This window comes from Myotis davidii, unplaced genomic scaffold (genome assembly GCF_000327345.1).
Source record: "Myotis davidii unplaced genomic scaffold, ASM32734v1 scaffold370, whole genome shotgun sequence".
Taxonomy (NCBI): Eukaryota; Metazoa; Chordata; class Mammalia; order Chiroptera; family Vespertilionidae; genus Myotis; species Myotis davidii.
Genome location: NW_006288615.1, coordinates 9,673,904 through 9,693,456, shown reverse-complemented (window position 1 = coordinate 9,693,456; position 19,553 = coordinate 9,673,904). Strand labels below are relative to the sequence as shown.

General features: G+C 36.5%; 1 protein-coding gene across 2 annotated transcripts in view; it reads left to right on the top strand.

Moving 5' to 3' along the window:
* Positions 1-19,553, top strand: part of PPP1R1C (protein phosphatase 1 regulatory inhibitor subunit 1C) — a 102,013-nt gene that overhangs the window by 37,983 nt on the left and 44,477 nt on the right. The window contains exons 3-4 of one of the 2 annotated variants that reach the window (XM_006760552.2): positions 14,986-15,023; positions 17,799-17,859. In XM_006760552.2, coding sequence (XP_006760615.1) covers positions 14,986-15,023; positions 17,799-17,859 — 99 coding nt within the window. Of the gene's footprint in view, positions 1-14,985; positions 15,024-17,798; positions 17,871-19,553 lie in introns of both variants that reach the window. The other variant, XM_015561953.1, reaches the window with a different exon arrangement.

Here is a 19,553-nt window from a genome sequence, read left to right as displayed (position 1 = left end):
TCAAGGTTGAAGACATCCTGACAAAGTATTTAGATGTGGTGAAAGCCTTCAAGATTAAATATATTAAAGAAGAATGTAAGATCCTGTATTTAACTATTCAAGGTCAAATACACAAAGAAGAAAGAAAAAGAGTTTATGTGAATCAAATCCATGGATTTAAAGGTATAATAGGCTGTATGAGCCTATCATGTATGGCAACTGATGTAGTGATTTGCAACATTAAGGGAATTATGATATACCCTCACTTGGAATGTAGTGCTTAGTTCTAAAAATTAGCTTTTATGAGGGTCATCAACTGAGTGATGTTTAAGAGAGAATGGACAGGATTTGGAGACTGGATATGGGACGGAAATGACAGAGGAGAAAGGAGTCAAATATTTGATTTTTTTAATATATGGCTTTTCTCTCTCTTCCACTTACCTGTCAGCATACACTGTACTTAACACCACATTTTACTTATGTTTAATTGGACTATGTAATTAGATTCACTGAAAAGGAATTTCTGGACTAGAATAAATATATATACTCGTTTTTTTCTACAAGTGTAGTGAAATTCCAATGCAAAATATAAGTGAATACTTCTTGATCTTTGTTTAAATCCAAGTATGTACTATTCCATGTCACAGATAAAATGCTAAATATAAATAACTTAGTTTGGATTCTCTGGAATGCAGGGCCTGGGAAAACGATTTGGATGAAAGTGCTTTATCTGAAATGTAATCCCAGTAAACAAGAATGAGTGATTCGGGGGTGGGGTTGGGGGTCGGTGGGGAGAAGGAAGAGACACTACCCAGGTCACTGCTGCGGAGTGGAGAGCCAGTGTGTTGGGATCTCTTGCGAATCACATAGAAAGCCTTTCTAAAGCTGCCTACCTGGAAAACAAGAAACCGGAGCTGGTATCCACTGCGTTTACTCCCCTGGGGCTTACACGTTCTCCCCCAGGAGCATCAACTCGACCAGCAGTTGGTTCTCAGAGAGCCAGAGAGTGCCCTGGGGAGGAAGAGGGAAGATGAAGGAGAATGCCTCTTGGAGGTGGGATGCAGAGAACAAGAGCATTACAGTCCATTACTACAACAACAGCCTTATAATGTCTTGTGCCTTGATCAGGAATGTTGTGCTCAGTTCTGTACACCAGCGTTTAAGAGGGTGCTTCACATGGTTAAAACAAATAGCATAACGTAAGCTGTGGAAACCAAGTCACATGAAGAAGCACCAAGGAAGCTGAAGGTACTCGCTTTAAGCAGAGGTAGGGGGGAAAGATAGGTTCAACTGCTAGAGATGAGGCTGAGCTTCTCTGGAACTTGACTGCAGCCATGACTGAAACCAGGGGTGGGCTGATGTGATGAGATGCAGTCCATCTGAAGCATCTGGTGCAGTGATCAATTCTTGAGAAAACCTTAGCAAGAATATTTATGTTAACTTTCCTTTTAACCTTAAACTTATGTATGCTACTCCAAATAATGAGTCACTAGAGAAATCAAAAAAAGAATTTACTAATAAAGGATGACTGCCAAATAGTAGAAGGGCGAAGGAACACAGAAATCAGCATTTGTTCAACTCAGTACTTATAGTCATTTTATTTAGATGAGGGCAAAATACATTTGGTTAACCATCCCTATTTAAGTTCATGCGACTGGAAGTAAATTTGATCCATCTGTTCCTGAATTATTTTCTTAAACCACCAACATTTTATTTTACAAGACCTGATTTCCAAGAGTCTTATGATATCCCAACTTCCTGCCAAACCTGCTAAAAAAGTCTGAAATATGGTTATTGTACCAAACCTCCTCAATATACTGTCCCACAGCCAGTCTCCAAGTCCTGTCTGTGCTTTTCCTTAAACATCACTCTAACTTGGTTCAAACTATCATTTTCCAGCACCTGAATTACTGCAGTATCTTCCTCAGTGAACTACTTACAGCCAGGGATGGTCTCCTCCAACCAATTCTCAACAGGACTGTCAGAACCATCTTTCTACAAGAGGAATCTGATTGTTTCTTCTGGCTTAAAACATGTCAGTGGTTTCCCAACACGTTTAGAATAAAGTTCAAACTTCTTAATAAAGTCACAAAGCCCTACATTAACCAGCTCCTTATTAAGTCTTTATCTTCTCTCTGACTTCGCCCATGACGTATTATGGTCCAAATATTTAAATTATGCTTCAATTTCTAAAACGATTTCTTCTGACGAAAATCTCTTCAACTATCCTGTCCCATCAACTGCCCTTAGCCCATCTACCTTTGCTGGCCATGTCAGCTTAGGTATCCTTTGCCCCAAGTTCCTTCCTGACTCTGCCAACGCTAAGCTAGATGCCTTTGACATGTGCTTCTACCTTGCTTTGTGCTTCCTCTGCTACAGACATGATTTATTACATGGTCATGTGGTTGTTTCTTTAACCAACTGTCTCTTTCAAAGAGTTTAAGCTCCCTAGGAGGGTTGGATCCAAGTTCCTAGCAGCATGCCCAGTACATATTATACAATTGATACATTATTGTTATGATACTAGATATTGCTATGGGACTAGATTTTAGTTCCATGGTGACAGCCTTATATACAAAACACAGGCAACCATAGGTGCTTACTTATAAACTGCATTCAAATATGTTCTTATCCCATGTTCTTCTTGTATCACCATTCATAAGAAAAAAATTAAATTTTGAGGCTTATACCAATATAGAGCTCTATAGATGGATCTATTTTTCCTCTTGACATACACACATGTATAATTTTTTTTATTTTCCTATCAAATATATTGTTGCTACACATATGGACTAATTTCTGATTACAGTACTTTGTCTTTTAATAGTTCTTCCACATAACTACTATAAATAATCATTGCCTTTTAGAACACACTGTGCAACCCTCAAGTAAATTTCATTTGAGACAAGAAAATTGGGAAATTGCATGAAGGTTATGATTTCCAAGACAGATAAAGTACCAAGAGATGGAAAGGGAACCTGATTCCACAGATATTTAACCCTTCATTTTTGAAAACAGAATGAATAAAGCATAATTTTTCAAAGAAATTTTACTTAGAATGTGAAGTAAATACTTATAGATCATTTAATGGTAAAAGCTAACATGTATTTTTTAAGCCTACAAAAAGTTATGTAGAGTAGGATTTTAAAGATATAAAATTGACAATGACTTATTAAATCTGCTTTGCAATTTGCATCAGTCAGTCAGAGAAAATGTAATGGTTTTTATTTCTAGAAAAGATATTGGGATATAAGGTAAACTTCTAAAATGTTTACTTATATATCATAAATTTAATTACTAATGATTGTTCAATTTCAAATTATGATTAATGCATTTCTTTCCTTTGCTAGCAGAAATATACTTATTATTGATAATGGGATACTTTCAGTTGATTAAATCATGAAAATTTTACCATGTTGCTTATATATAGGTATCCAGATATATTTAATATAACTTCCATCTGTAGCAAAAAGGGGAAGTTTGCCTCTTGTTTTAGATTCTGGTAAAAGGAAATAGTTGCTTTACTTCATGTCATTTTATAATGGTTTACTCAGAACAGAGATACTCAGATAAAATTATTTTGAAATTCATAACAGTATGTCTACACAGTCCAAGATGCAAAAGGATTTGGTAAAAAAATATTTTTAATGGAGCATATCAAGTAATATGGTTAGGAGATAAGAATATGATTTAAAGAAGAAATTCTTTAGTTTAATAGTTTGATCGAGTTAGAGACGCTCCAAAATGATCAAATATTCAAGTGTATTTGTCTTTGTAAGAATACACTGAAACCGAATTTTAACTTTATCTTTGTTTCCCAGTTTTTGTGAAAAAGCAATCCCCCTATATTGACTATTAATTCAAATTAGAAATATATTCATTGATTGTAATTTCAAGTTGAACAATCATTAGTAAGTAAATATATGACAGGTAAAGAAACATTTTAGAAGTTTACCTTTATATCACCACTAGGAGCCCAGCATGCGAATTCCCACGGCGCTGCCCACCCTAGATTTGCCTTCTCCCGCCTCCCTGCTTCTGCCCTATCTCCCATCTCCAGAGCAACACCCTGAGGCATGTGCAGGCAGCCTCCTGATGATAGGAGCTAATAAAGAGGTAATATGCTAATTGTCCAGGCATGACACATTATGGCGTCCCGGCTAATTTGCATATTACCTTTTTATATGTATAGATGTCTTTTCTAGGAATAAAAAGTATTACACTTTCTCTAACTGGTGCAAATTATAAAGTAAATTAAATAAGACACTGTTAATTTTAGCAGCCAGTGTGGAAAAAGATGAAGCAGTCAATGGAGTGTGAACAGTACTACTAAGTATCCCAAATATTGGTAGGCAGGTAATGCTAACTTCCGCGCCTCTCAGAACCACCTCTAAAATATGTGTTCTCAAAATTCCCTGGCATCACCATTCAAATCATTAACTTCTGAATGATTTTCTCATGTTAACCTCAATCATTTCCCTTACTCTGACTTATAAGGCAACTGAATATGGGATTTCATTTGGGGACTCTGCTAAGAATAACTTTTTAATATCCTATGTAGTAGAATAATGAAATTGTAGTGTTTTAAAATGGTTAAAACGAAATTATTCAAATCCTAACTATTAAAGGAATTAGGTATATTAGGTCAAAATGACATAGAACACATTGTTGGGAAAGTATAGTAAGCTCTCATTAAATAATTTCTCAATGGTTGTCCACATTGCCTGAAACATTTAATCATTATTTTAAATAAATCTATAAAATTTATGTAAGAGGTATGCTTTGTAATCAGTTCTCTAGGTAAGTCTATGAAAAGGACATGGAATTTTTAAAATTAGAATTCCTGGAATAAGTGTGGCTGTTTACACTGATGTTATCCCAAAAGAAAACCCACGCTTTAGATGAAACAATATATTTTCTTGGAGGAAATGTGGGAAATTCAAACTCCAAATAGGCAGAAGAACTTTACCAATGGTTGAAAATTACACCTAATAAGATGATGCAATAGTTCTTTGACCCTCATAAAAATTGGTTCTGTGGTAGGATAAAATAAGTTTTATAAGAGAAACTAAGTTTATAAAATCCAAGAATACTGATGAAAAGCAGACCTTTGCGGCTTTAAATGATCTGATTTTTCTCTTCTTTTATTGTGTTTGGAAGTGGCAGCAGAAATTATGAAATATAAGCTTATTAGGATAGTTTGGAAGATATCTAATCCCTAGCACAAGACAATTACTGGTCGAGAGTTCTTTCTTAATAAACCAACACGATCTATCTTGTGCATTTCTTGTCATCGCCTCCACTATTTCCACATACCATAGAATGCTCTGCACCTGGCTGGTATTGACTGCCACTAAAATCCATTTCTAGGGGGCTCTGAGTGATCCAAACCTCTTTGTTAATGGGGTTATGTCTTTCCTTTCCTCAGTTAAAAGTGGAAAACTATAAATAACATCGTTAAGAAAAATACAGCTGTGTGGGTATTGGCACAACAGGGTGAAACTATTCCTCCCGTTTGTTTCTTCTCCCCGGGTCCCCTTTTCAGTGCATATAAATTCATGGCTCTGGTGGTTTCAGTTTGGGCCCCAGTTATGACTAAATCTAAGAGCTCAAAGAAAAACACAGCTGAAACCACTGCCTGATGGCTTACCTCATGGCCCCAAATGACAGGCCTCCAACAAAGCCGGGCAGGCTTTCAGCAAAAAGGCTAATAGACCTCATTTTAGAAAAGTGAGAGTTTGATAAGTTAGAAAGAGGGGCTTAAGAGGCGAAAGAGCTCTTAGGATATTTTGCAGAGCCCCACTAAAAAGAAACACGGAGTATTCTAGTCCCCTACTATCTGTAAAAAACACATGATAGATTTCTCTGGCACTTGAACCTGGCTGATTCTATGCCTGAGCGCTAAAACCACAAGGCAATGACAAGTTGACATGTAAAAGGAAGAGCTGAGCTGTGCACAGCCACTTCTCTCACTTGTATTTGATTTATTCTCATTCACTTCTGAACACTTGTGGTCAGTGACTGGTCTTGAACTGTTAAACCTAAAGCCCATAGTTGTGGTCCAAGGGTCTCTGGAAAAAAAGATGATTCTACCTTCAAAGATGTGAGGCATAAAAACCGAGAATCAGCGGAAATCTGATCATTTAGATTTCCCTGCTGTTTTCAGAAATCTGATGGTAAATTCCTTCTGAGAATGTCATGGATGGTGCTAATGTTCTTGTCTTTATATCTCCAGGGCACTTCAAAAAGAGGACTATAAATGGCTTTTCTCTGTTATGTTCCTTTACAGAACAGAATTAATTTTTTTCTGCAAAGTAATGCCAGAAAAGATTAAAAAGAAGCTGAATGAAAATATATACTGACTTCGGGGAGTATCTCTATTTTCTGCCAATGTAGAGAACCCCAGTTATTACACAGAGGGGTGGAACATTCTAACTGAAAGATATGCTGAGCATTTTTATTTTAAATTCTTGTATGAGGACTTTTTTTTTATTTTAGAGAGAGGAAGGGAGAGAGAAGGAATTTGATTGGTTGCCTCCTGTATGGGCCAACCAGGGATCAGACCTGCAGCTTGGCATGTGCCCTGACCAGAAATGAAACTGGCAACCTTTGGTTGTTTGGGTCGATGCTCCAACCAACTGAGCCACCCAGCCAGGGCACCATTTTGTGATTTTTTAAAAAATGGATACACTTTCTTCTTTATCTCTTCTTGGGTCCCAAATATACTCTTTTTTTAAAAAAATCCTCACCCGAGGATATTATTTTCATTGCTTTTTAAAGAGAGTGGAAGGGAGGGAAGGAGGAAAGGAGGAAGAGAGAGAAACATCAAAGTGAAAAAGAGACATATCGATTGGTTGCCTCCCCCACGAGAGCCCTGACTGGGGCCAGGGATGGAACCTGCAACCCATGTAGGTGCCTTTGACCAGAAATCAAACCCACGACCCTTTGGCGCCTGGGCCTATGCACTAACCACTGAGAATACCAGCCAGGACCCAAATATACTCATTTGAAAACATTTTTACATTGCTCTGAAGTTTTCATTTTATCTGGAGGAAATTCATCTTCCAATTGCTTTTCTAGCAATCATTCTTAAAGGTTCCTTTTCTTCTTATGTTTTGATATTTTAATTTTCAAAGCATTGTGAGTGAGAATCCCATCCCTCACCACCTGTGCTCACCTTTCCTTGTTCATGTTCCTGAGTCTTTCCCCATTCCATACGCAGTCCTTTCATCTAGAATCAGATCTGAATTTGGACCTCAGGTCTCCTGTTCCATGGTGATTTATTTCATAAACAGAGCCGATGTAGTCACGGAGCCCATGGTGGCTTGTTCCAAGTTGTCTGCTTCCTCCCGTCTTCCTGGACACAGAGACAATGTCCTTTCTCAGTGTAGGCGACAGAGCCCTGCTTCTAGTTTCGCTCAGCAAGCCTGGCCTCTGTCCCTTCCTTCTCCTGAGGTAAATCCCTTTCCTCAGGAAAAGAACCAGCTGTCTCTACCTTCTGCTGGGGCCAAAGTTTTCCAGGCCCATGATTTTTTACCTGCTTAGTGCATCTTGCTATTCTTATATTTATGGTCCAGAGAAATATTAGACTAAACTTTGACTATGGTGTATCACGTTAGTCATCTCTTTTCATATTTAATCTGTCATTGTTATTGCTTTTGAGCAGGGGAATCTTCAAAGCATGCTCTTTTTATTGGAAGTACACCAATTTCCTCTACACTGACGTTCCTCCTCACATTTCCAATATAACTGCCTAAAATAAAGATTTAAATGGCTCTCTGTTATCTAAATTCATCAGAAGTCTGTATCTTTTGGTGTATGCTAAGAAACTAGATCTCTCCTTATGAAAGCATTCTGTATATGGATCAGTGGCTCTTGTGTAGCCAGTATTCTGAATAAATACTGCATTTTCAATCTTTTAGTTATTGTCATAGGCTGATATTGATAAAAATAGTATATTACATTTGACTTTATCTACCATTAATTTACTTATTTTTAATTTCTCTTATGATATATATTGTCCTTGACCCAGATATCTCCCCAATCTCTAGAAATCAATAAAACAAATGATATATATCCTTGTTTTACCTCCAAGATTACCTTTTAAATTACTTGAACAGTATTTCCTGTAGTGCCTGTACCATGACCTTGGACCTGGTAAACAGATGTAAAGAAATAGAAGTCACAGCCTCTGTTTAACAAATTTGCAAATAAAATACTTATTTGTTTTCATTTATTTATTTATATTTGATTCAATTACTGTTTATATTCAATATTATTTAGTATTAGTTTCAGGTGTATGCAAAAAGGTTAGACATCAAATACTTATATGTTAAAACTATTCATTGAGTATGACTAACTAATTGCACTATTATTGTATTTTGTAATATAGAGAAGCAGCAAATGGAAGATCTTGTTTTATAAAACATAAGCTTTAACATATATTTATTTGACAACCTGTTATCATGTGTCAGTTATGCTACCGTTAAAATTTTAAATGTTTATGTGATTTATTCTCTGTGTGTTTTTTTCTGATTTTTCTCCATTGCTTTTTTTTTTCAATGATAGTTTATATTCAATATTATTTAGTATTAGTTTCAGGTGTATGCAAAAAGGTTAGACATCAAATACTTATATGTTAAAACTATTCATTGAGTATGACTAACTAATTGCACTATTATTGTATTTTGTAATATAGAGAAGCAGCAAATGGAAGATCTTGTTTTATAAAACATAAGCTTTAACATATATTTATTTGACAACCTGTTATCATGTGTCAGTTATGCTACCGTGCTAAGAGCTGTGGAAAAATCAAACATGGAGGCCAATCCTCATTCCTTCAGAGATTATTTGAGGAGATAAAACAATAATGGCCTCAGTACAGCATTTATAATGATGAATACTACGTGACAGGCATAGAGAAAGTGCTGTGGTTATCGGCTGGAAGAAGGTGACTCCTAATTGAGAAGAGGGAGACATGAATTGGGTGGGAGTTGCCAGAGGAGATGGAACTTCGGGAGTAGTAGTATTGAGGGAAGCAACACTTGGGTATGAGGAACAAACACACAGAAGCAGCAAGCCCAGGGCAGGTATAATCAAACAGGTACAACTAGTATTTTCTTGTACACTTTGTTCCTTCTCTTTCAACATTTAATCAGTAAATAAATAAAAGTAAAGAGCTCCCATTATCACTGGACTTGTTTAGAAATCATTTCACTCCTCATTTTCCACTAACGTGCCCTTGCTTACATAACCTTTCAACAACTTTAATTGAACATTGAAAATTTCCCTTTATAACCTTTATCTGTCATTTTTATCTCATCTTTTAATTAATCCTGTATAACATTTTTTTAAATTATATTTTTTCATTAACTTCCTTTCAGTTACATTACTTACTTTTTAATAATGACTATCTGGTGTCATTCAAATCACATACAGAATCCCAACAGCAATAGCAAAGCATATTCATAGGATGTTTTTTATTCGTGCTTCCTGATTTTTCTTTATTTTATTTATTAACAGATGAAGAGTTTAGCTTTAGAGAAAAATTCCACAGAGGGCACACTGAGGTTCCATTTATCCCCCTCATCACACAGTTTCCCCTATTATTAACATTCTGCTTTAGTCATTACAGTGCTATAGTGTTACAATTAATCTCCCAATATTGACATATTAACTGAAATCCATAGTTTATTCAGCTAGCCTTAGTTTTTATCCAATGCTCTTTTTCAGGATACCCCATTACATTTAGTTGTCATGCCTCCTTAGTCTCTTTTAGGCTATGACACTTTCTCATGCTTTCTCATTTTTGATGATTATATTAGTTAGGGTTCTCCAGAGAAACAGAACTAATAGGATATAAATAGAAATATGGAAAGAGATTTATTATGAGGGATAGGCTCACATTATTACAGAGACTACGATGTCCCACGATCTGTCATCTGCCGGTTGTGTAACTCCAGTCCAAATCTGAAGGCCTGAGAACTGGGCGGCGGTGGCAATAGTAAGAATTCTGGTGTAAGCCGGAATGCTCAAGGGACTTGGACCAGGACTTATACTATCAATCTCCCTGGTTCTCAGGCCTTCAGATTTGCATTTAGTTTGTTATTTTTTTCTACTTCCTTAAATTATAAAGTTAAGTTTCTGATTTTAATTTTTTTTAATGTGGGAAGTGATAGCTATAAATTTTCCTCTTAACACTGCCTTTGCTGTATCCTTTGAGCCCTGATATTCTGTGTTTATGATTTTTTTTTTGATCCATTGGTTGTTTAAGAATGTGTTGTTTAATTTCTACACATTTCTAAATTTTCTAGTTTTACTGCTGTTATTGATTTCTAACTTAATCTTATTGTGGTTGGAGAAGATAATTTTTTGATATATATCTTTTTACATCTATTGAGATTTAATTTGTGGTCTATTCTGGAAAATATCCCATGTGCACTTGGGAAGAATTATGTATGCTATTATAGAGTAAATGTTCTGTTACTGTCTATTTTGCCTATTTCATTAATTAGGTTGTTAAAAACCTCTATTTTCTTACTTGTCTTCTTTCTGGTTGCTCTACCCATTATTGAGAATGAGGTATCGAAATCTCCAACTATTATTGTAGAACTATCCTTTTAATTCCATTAGTTTTTACTTCATATATTTCAATGATCTACTATTAGGTGTTTATAATATTATGTCTCCTTTCTCTATGTGCACCCCATACTTAAGGAGTGGGGCGTTATGCTCCAATTTGTTCACATTTTTTATTCCTAAAAACAAGCTTAGGATGAAATGAGGAAGACAGAGAATTATTATGCTTTTCCAACCCCATTTCACAGATAGGAAAAACCTCAAAGCTCATTAAATAAAGAGACTTGTCGATGGTCAAGACAGAAAAGTAGAAGAATCATGTTAGGAATTATGTGTGCTCTCTAGTGCTTTCATCAAGAAACAAATTTCTTGGTCAGCTGCAATCAAGATTCTCTAGTCTTTCCTTGGTTCTCTATTTCTTTATATTTTGCCCACATCTTAGTTTTTGTAGTTCTCACTCTGTTGGTGTTCAGAAACTTTTCCTTATTCTTTGATCATGGTCTTCGTTATTTCCTTCTCTTTTAGACTTTATTTTCATAAGCACTTTTTTATTACTACTCATCTTCTCAAAATCAGAGCAGGCAGATAGCTCTGATGAAGGTGGAAAGGTGTTGGGGGGTATGGTGGGGGGTTTGAGCAAAAAAGAAAAAAAAAGAGAATTCATGGACATGGACAACAGTGTGGCAGGAGAGTGGAAGAAGGCATAGAGGGGATAAATGGTGATGAAAAAAATTTAATTTAATTTAAAAGAGACAATTGTGGTTGCAGTTTATGTGCATATCTACATAATCTTCCCAATTTAATAACACTGTATTAAGGAAAATAGAAATGTACTTACTTCACTGGATCTCAAAAAAATCTATGGTCTATTCTTGGCTTACTTTGTACTACTTTTGTCTGAGTTGCTTTGACTTGAGTATGTCCTATTCCTTTCATGAATTTAAATGTCTCAAGAGTATTCTAACTAATCAATACTCAAACCTTCTAGGCTATTTTTATCCCCATCTCCATCTTCAATGACAACAATATTCTTTGAAACATTATGCTTAGATGACTTATACAATTGTCTCTCAAAGCAAGGAATTTCTTCTTTCAGACCAAATGGCCCTTAAAAAAGGGAAAATATAGTTAAGAAAGCTAAAATAGGTACAACGGCATATTTCAGAATATTTTTAGTTTTAGATTATGTACCATCAGTTAACAAATCTCTCAGGTATTTACTGATTGTGCTCCACCCTACTCAATGTGGTATTTATTTTTATTTAATGAGAAAACTAAACAGTATTTAAAGACAGAAATATATTCTTATATTCCATTGATGACTTAGCTTTCTAAACATTTCTGGTATTAGCCAGGGAGTTCAAGTTGAGGCGCTGAAGAGAACATGGAGATATTCTGAACTCTATTTACTGTTTTTGTAGAGAATACAGAGCTGGAGAAGTGTGCATATGTATTTTGGCGGCTCTCCTCCTTCAGTTACAACCTCCTTGGTACAAATTAGAGAGAACATTGTGTTTGCGTCTGTATGTTGTATCTATGTTTTCCCAGTGTACTCTATGAGCATGCCGTGTGTGTGTGTGTGTGTGTGTGTGTGTGTGTATTTATATGAAGTGGCTGGGCGGCAGAACCTTTCCAATTTAATAACAATCTAATTAAAGAAAATGGAAATTTACTTACATTAGTGGATCTCAAAAGCATCTATGATCCATTCTTGGCTTGGCTTGTACTTTTGTCTGAGTTGCTTTGACTTAAAAGTCATGTAATTTTTACTCTTTAATTTCAAGAACACAGTTCTGAATTTTCTCGATCTTTGTATTTATGAAAAAACAGCCAATTTATGTTAATAAAATTCACAAAGAATAGAAACCTTTTTCATGGAATTATGCAATGAGTAAAACCCACACACTTGCCTTAGAAAGACACTGCTTTAGCGTACGTTATGTCTTATAAATAGACAATAGAAAAGTATAAAGCTGGATGATTGGACTTCCTTTTGTTGCTTAAATAATAGTTTATAAGTCCTGGGTTAGATTTTTAAAATTGCTAAGGCATAAACAAAATATTAAGAAACTCCATTGGCTCACCATACATGCATTGTTAGGGTCGATCATATTTGATATTTACTTAAAAGGTGTTAGTAAAGATTTCATATTACTAGCTAGAATTGTTCAATTCACAACTGCCTGATTATGAGCCAAATGCTTCTAGGGGTTACATTAAACAATTGTGATTGCTGTCCCCGACTAAGGAGTTCCTGTCTGCCTTCCCCTATACAAGAGAGATAAAACTCATAAATTTTTAAAAGCTAGTAACCAAGATAATATTAGAATAAACAATAGTTATATATACTATTCATTCTAGTTGTTTGGCTATTTTGGTCTCTTAAGATATGAAATAAAAAACTTTATGTATCATGGACTTATATAAAAATGTTACTATATATATAATTTTTACTATATATAAAAATTTTACTATATATCCATATACATTCAGATACATATTTACTGTAAAACAAGCAAACAATGCAGATAAAAATAAGACAAAATGTGTTATTCAAATACCCAGAGATAATTACATTTAACATATTGGTATATATCCTTTCTATATCTATGCATTTCCCTGTTATCTCTTTTTTTAAAAAAATATATTTTATTGATTTTTTACAGAGAGGAAGGGAGAGAGATAGAGAGTTGGAAACATCGATGAGAGAGAAACATTGATCAGCTGCCTCCTGCACATCTCCTACTGGGGATGTGCCCGCAACCCAGGTACATGCCCTTGACCGGAATCGAGCCTGGAATCCCCCAGTCCGCAGGCCAACGCTCTATCCACTGAGCCAAACCGGTTTCGGCATCTCTGTTATCTCTTTATTGATATTTTCTATCATTCATAAACTAAAATGCCATAATATAGTTTCCAAATCCTTTTCATTTATATAGCACATGTTTTTATGTCCATAAACACAGATCTATATCATTAAGCAGATATTCTTTGATGAACTCCTCACTCATTTTTGGATCAGTCTCTCAGCTTCAGGACCAACCTCAGAGGCAGGAAAGGGTGACCAGGTCAAGAAGCCTAGAGGTGGAATCCGTGCAAAGTAGGTGAAGAGGCAGGAAAGAAGCTCGGCCTGACTGTCCTCCCTTGGTGAAAGAGGACTATGTGAGGACCTCTTTCTCCTCTCTTCCCTCCGAACCACTTGTTCACACAGACTATGCAGAAGTTGCCCTCACACTGTCATAAGAAATATTTCTGACAAAGTAACTGTGGCATATAGAAAAGAGGGTGGCGACTCTCTTAGAGCCAGGGTAATTGGGCTGAATGAAAACGGAGGTTTGTTCTGCTTAATGGCAAACTTGAGGAAATGTGACAGAGGCAACTGTCCATAGACAATAGCAGCAAAATCCATGAGAAGAGCAGGTTGTTTATGCTTGGCACCCTGAGGCTGATGACACCAGTAGTTGTCTAAGAGTCATTTCCTTGGACACTTTCTGGACTGCTGGAAGGTGGGAAATTTGGAATTTCAGGGGGATATTTTTAATGTCTTTTTAAAAAAAACTTTGGGAAAAGATTATCTTAGAAGGAAACAACTCATTTCTGCTCCCCTTTCCTGTAGACTAAGCCACAAATGTTATATAAGCACCAGGGGCCCAGTGCATGAATTCGTGCACCTTGAAAGGAACTGTGGGCTGCAAGGCTGTGGTGGGCACAGGGGCGGTTCTCGGCCCCTCATCCTGAGATTCCCGGTCTCCTGCCTGCTGACAGCCCTGCTCCTACCACCACTGCTCCCACGCACTGACGATGCTGGCCCCGCTCGCACCCACTGTTGGTGCTGAGCAATTGGGGCCAGCTCCAGCAGTGGGCGAGAGCAGGGCCAGTGCTGTGAGCAGGTGTTGGCAAAGGCTGCTTCACAGATTGCCCCTCAGGAGCAGGGGGAGGTAGAGAAGTCCTCAGGGGTAATTGGGGCTGGCAGATGCTGCTCGCACCCACACGGTGCTGGCAGTGGGTGGGAGCGGCAGCTCTGGCGTCGGCAGCAGGTGTGAGCACCAGGTGAGACCGCAGTGCCTGGGAGCAAAGAATTTTCAGTAACCACCAGAGGCTCACCCCAAAGACAGCAACCAGTGCCCTACCTTGGTCTGGTACCATCCAGCCATGGCCGAGGCCTGTCATGTTCCTCACTCTGCCACTTGCTGCCGACGCCTGCCATGTTCGAGCACACCCTCTGGTGGTCAGCGCACATCATAGCGACCTGTTGTTCGGTTGTTTGATTGTTCGGTTATTCCGCTGTTCAGTCTATTTGCATATTAGGGTTTTATATTTATCGATAGGCAATTATTAAATCATTTTGATCTGGGTTACTGAAAATATTAATGATATCCTAAGAAAGAATATCACCTTTCTAATAAATTGCACCTACTTCTCTTGCAGAAATAGATGACAAGAGGGTGGCCAACACGCAAGCAGAGGTAAGTTTTCTTATAATTTGATTTTGTGATATAAAATGTGACATCAATATAATTGTGATGAACACATAGTAAAATGTGCCATTAAGTCTCTGCCTGTAGGTTACCTTAATTCTCTATCTAGAAATACTTACCCTTGAAAAAAATTCTCAAATAGACTATTGCTTTTAGTGGCAAGATATGGTATCGATAATTTCAATTTAGTGACTGCTGGCATAAGACTATCACAGGCGGAGGACAGCCAATGTTGGAATTCTGGAGCAAAGAGAATGGGGACAGGCACCTCTTAAAAGGTTCTGGTATATGAAGGCAAGAGCAGGTTATGAGGCAGAGTCTCCAAACACACATCGAGGAGTTCAAATAGAGAATAGGAGCCAGGAGAGGCTAGGGAAACTGGTGATGTACAATATGTAGAATGCAAGGAAGTGAGTAAGCTTGCACACAGAAATGAGCCAAATATTTAATAATTTGCATGCAGATTTAGAAGTCAATTTCCCAAAGGCTGCATAAGTAGGCATATAGTACATAATCAGAAAAATGTAGAAAGAACAAAATACTAAAACACTAAAAATGTAATGAAATTATACATGTGAAAATGTTTTGGAGACTGAACCCTCACGCAAATATAGTTTTTATTACTTAAGTTTTACTACTGCTACAAAACAGACTTTTCTAAAGAGTTAATTTTCTACTTGATCTTTGAATATGTGTGTGAAAATAAATATATAAGAAATCCTGGAAGAGGATCGAACTGAATACAGTAGAGGTACACCAGAAATGTCAATCATTCACATGTTTACAATCCGTTTTGCAGAGTCTCCCTGCCTGCACCTCTGCATAATGGACTGTTACCAAAACATTCCATTCTGGAGAAATTTGGTTATACCATTTCTTTGGTTGATATGGATTTGACAATTATTTGTTTGAATTTTTTTACTTTTAAAAAATAATACTAGTATTTATTTCATGTCCACTTAATTTGCTAATTTGCTAAGTGAGCTATTATTTTAAGACATTTTTCAATCTTTTTTTGTTTATTTTCAGTAGATTTTAGTTGTCAATATATTTCTATGTTCTATATTTCTACTCAAATATATCTTACAGTGTAGTGTCAAAATATAATTTTAAAGTTAAAATGTTAAAATGTTATTCATACAATAAATTAAATTATTTCATTAAATTAAGTTTTTTTTAAAATATATTTTATTGATTTTGTACAGGGAGGAAGGGAGAGGGATAGAGAGTTAGAAACATCAATGAGAGAGAAACATCGATCAGCTGCCTCCTGCACACCCCCTACTGGGGATGTGCCCACAACCAAGGTACATGCCCTTGCCCATAATCGAACCTGGGACCCTTGAGTCCACAGGCCGACGCTCTATCCACTGAGCCAAACCAGTTGCGGCTAAATTAAGTTTTGATACCTATATAATTTTGTTAACCAATGATTATTTTTTGCTTTTTAATAGATGGTTTTTGCATCAGGTAAATACCAACATTGTGATGATACTTTAAGAACAATTAAGCTTTAGTATGTACCAGGAAAGATGCCTCAATTTCTATTTTCAACTTTGTGAAACAGTTTCTAGGTGTGTGTTTTTTTAAGACTGTACATTATGTTCTTTCTAATATACATGACAAGTGTAGAATAATTCCCCAAAAGTATCTTGTAACTATTTATACTTGAGCTTTTCAAAGCAAAAATAATTGCTCCAGACACTAAAAATTCTACATTTTACATATTAAGATACAAATTGACACACTATTAAAAAGGAGTCAGACATAGTCTGATTTGAGTATAGACCACATATATATTATTATAATAAATAATATTATATATATATATATACACATACCCAGCATGGATATGAACTGTGCGGGTCCATTTGTATGTGGATTTTCTTCAATGAATACAGATGACACTCCAACCCACGGGTTTTGCATACACAGATTCAACCAACTGCAGGTTGCAAACAGTATTTTCTCATTCTCAAGCCAATTTCCCAACTCCAGATTCCCCACCCTGAATCAAAAATACTTTTTTCCTTAAGTGGTTGGTTTAATCTGCTCATCTGAAAGGCTAATTACAGGTAAGTTTGGGGCAGTCAAGTCAACTGGGTGGGGCCTTCGGTGTCCATAACCCCTGCATTGTTCAAGAGTCGTCTGAGAGAAAAAAATCGCGACCCAATATGCTTAGGTAAGAGTGTCATGCAGCAGTTTTGTTAGAAAAGGATTTATCTTTTGAACATAGAAAAAATATTATCTTAACATTGTAATTCCAAGTAAATGTAGATATTAGATTGAGCTTATGAATTCCAGAGGGTTGGTATTACTGACCAACGCCTTACTATTCCACCAGAACCATTTGCCAATCCTAGGAACAAGATAATCATCCCATGGACATAGCTTTTGGAGTATATTTTGTCCTGGCACTTATGTTTTTCTTTCAAATGGAAAGGATTAGTGTCTCTGTTTCTCTTCCTTTTAGAAATAAAATCATGTTACTAGATGAAAAAATAAAAGGCAATTTTAAGACTGCAGTGGACGAAGAGTTTTATGGTAAAAAATACCCCATAGCTTCGTATATTTTTTAAGACTGTAATATCATTGAACATGTCTATAATTTCCACTGATTAGAGTTCTCATTGATTAATTTTCCTGAGGAGGGAAATCAGAAAGCTCTTTGAAATGCAGCACAGTGTTTATTTCCCTCGCAGGGCTGATGGCATTGTCTTTTTATCCACATACAAGACTTTTACTTCTTCTCTTTGTCCACAGTCACAGAATGCATCCCCTAAGCAGAGGAAGCAGAGCGTGTACACAGCACCCTCCATGAAAGGTACTGTGCAGGTACTGTTTCGGGTTGTGCGAGTGGTGAGTTCGTAGCTCGCAGGCTGTCTGCTCTCAAGGACCATATGCTTGATAATTACCTAGATCTCGCCTCAGCTCCACAACTCAGTAATGTGAATTTTAGTAAGATGCTCTACCTACTGAAAACTTGGTTTCATCAAGATAAAATAGGTGGTTGAAGAAGGGATAACTAGAGATGTCTTAGAATCTGCCTGGAAATTCAGATTTTCCAAAATAATGACAAAGGTCTTTCTTTAACCTTTTCTCACATATTTTTCTGGAAGGTATTTTCCCAGAATCCCTCATTACTCTTGCCAGTATTGGCAGATGAGTGTCATTTTTTTTTTCTTGGCTTAAACAAAGTAGAACTTTGGTCAGATTTAATGTAGGGTGCTGCCTCATTGCCTTGTGTCAGGAGCAGCGCTAAGAAACCCAACCAGACAGCTATTAGCTGAACATAGAACAGCTGTTGGAATAACAACTAAGAATGCTAACTCAGATTCTGGCGTTTCCCCAGAATTTCTCCCTAAAATTGGTACTGCTAAAAGAGCAACTAAGTGTATCAGAATTTTGACCAACAGCAATTCCAGGAAAGGCTTCTTTTATTTCTCACACCAACATGTCCCTGACATACGGCAGAATGTGTCCAGTCCAGTAGCTCATGTTCTAGTCTGGCCTCGAGCCGTTGGCCCAGGGGGTCGTCATGTCATCTCCAGCTCGGTTTCAGCCACAGCAGAAGCCAGCGAGCATCTTCCCCAGGAGCCTGGAGAGACGTCTAAATTGAGAGTGAAATTTTCCACTCTGTATTCTCTCTAGATTTGAGGCCTTTTCAGGGAGGTGGGATATAAATGGACACATTAAGAGCTACTTTTCAGTAAACTTCCTTCCTGTGTTGCTATAAAACACTATGTTAGCTTGTTCGCGAGACTGCAGTAAATGACACAACCATCAGCATTGTAGTTTAGGCCAGAGTGATTACTGAGGCTATCAGGCACTCTTCTCTGATGATAAATGTATCGTTTTTGAGATATTTTCTCTAATGTAAGTCATCTTGTAGTTTTAAGACATATCAGTTTTGACAAGAATGGGCCACACTGAAAGATATATGTTCACTCATTTAATGATTTCCTCTGTTCTATCTTTGGTTAGCTTAACTAAATAAAGTAATACTGTTCTCATGTCCTCAGAGAATAATAGCATTATTTTTAAAGAGAAATCTTAAAACCAAGGCCCCAAGGGCTAGTGGTTTTCATTATATTTAGTTCTCAAATATCATAAGAATGTGGGATCCAAACATTTAGGAAATTTAGTTATATTGCACATTTTTACTTATAATTTTACTACTGTCAAGCACTCCAGGGTGGTCATTCAATATTAGTCATTTTTGGTGATGAGTTAAAGGCCTGAGAAAGCACAGTAATTCTTTTAAGAGATTATGAGGGTGTTATTACAAGCCACTTAGCTAGATCCTCATTTATAACTAGTAAATATCTAAGTAAGTTTCCTGCTTCTGATAAAAGAAAAGAGAAAGCTAAATCTACATGTTTTATTCAGTCTACCTGTCCCTAAGAACTAGCAATAAATATTCCAAGGTAAAAGTAAGCAATAAGAAACTTTAATAATAAGAAAGATGAATTAGCAAAGGAAATGTTATTGAGATGCTAACTACAATAGTACAATTGC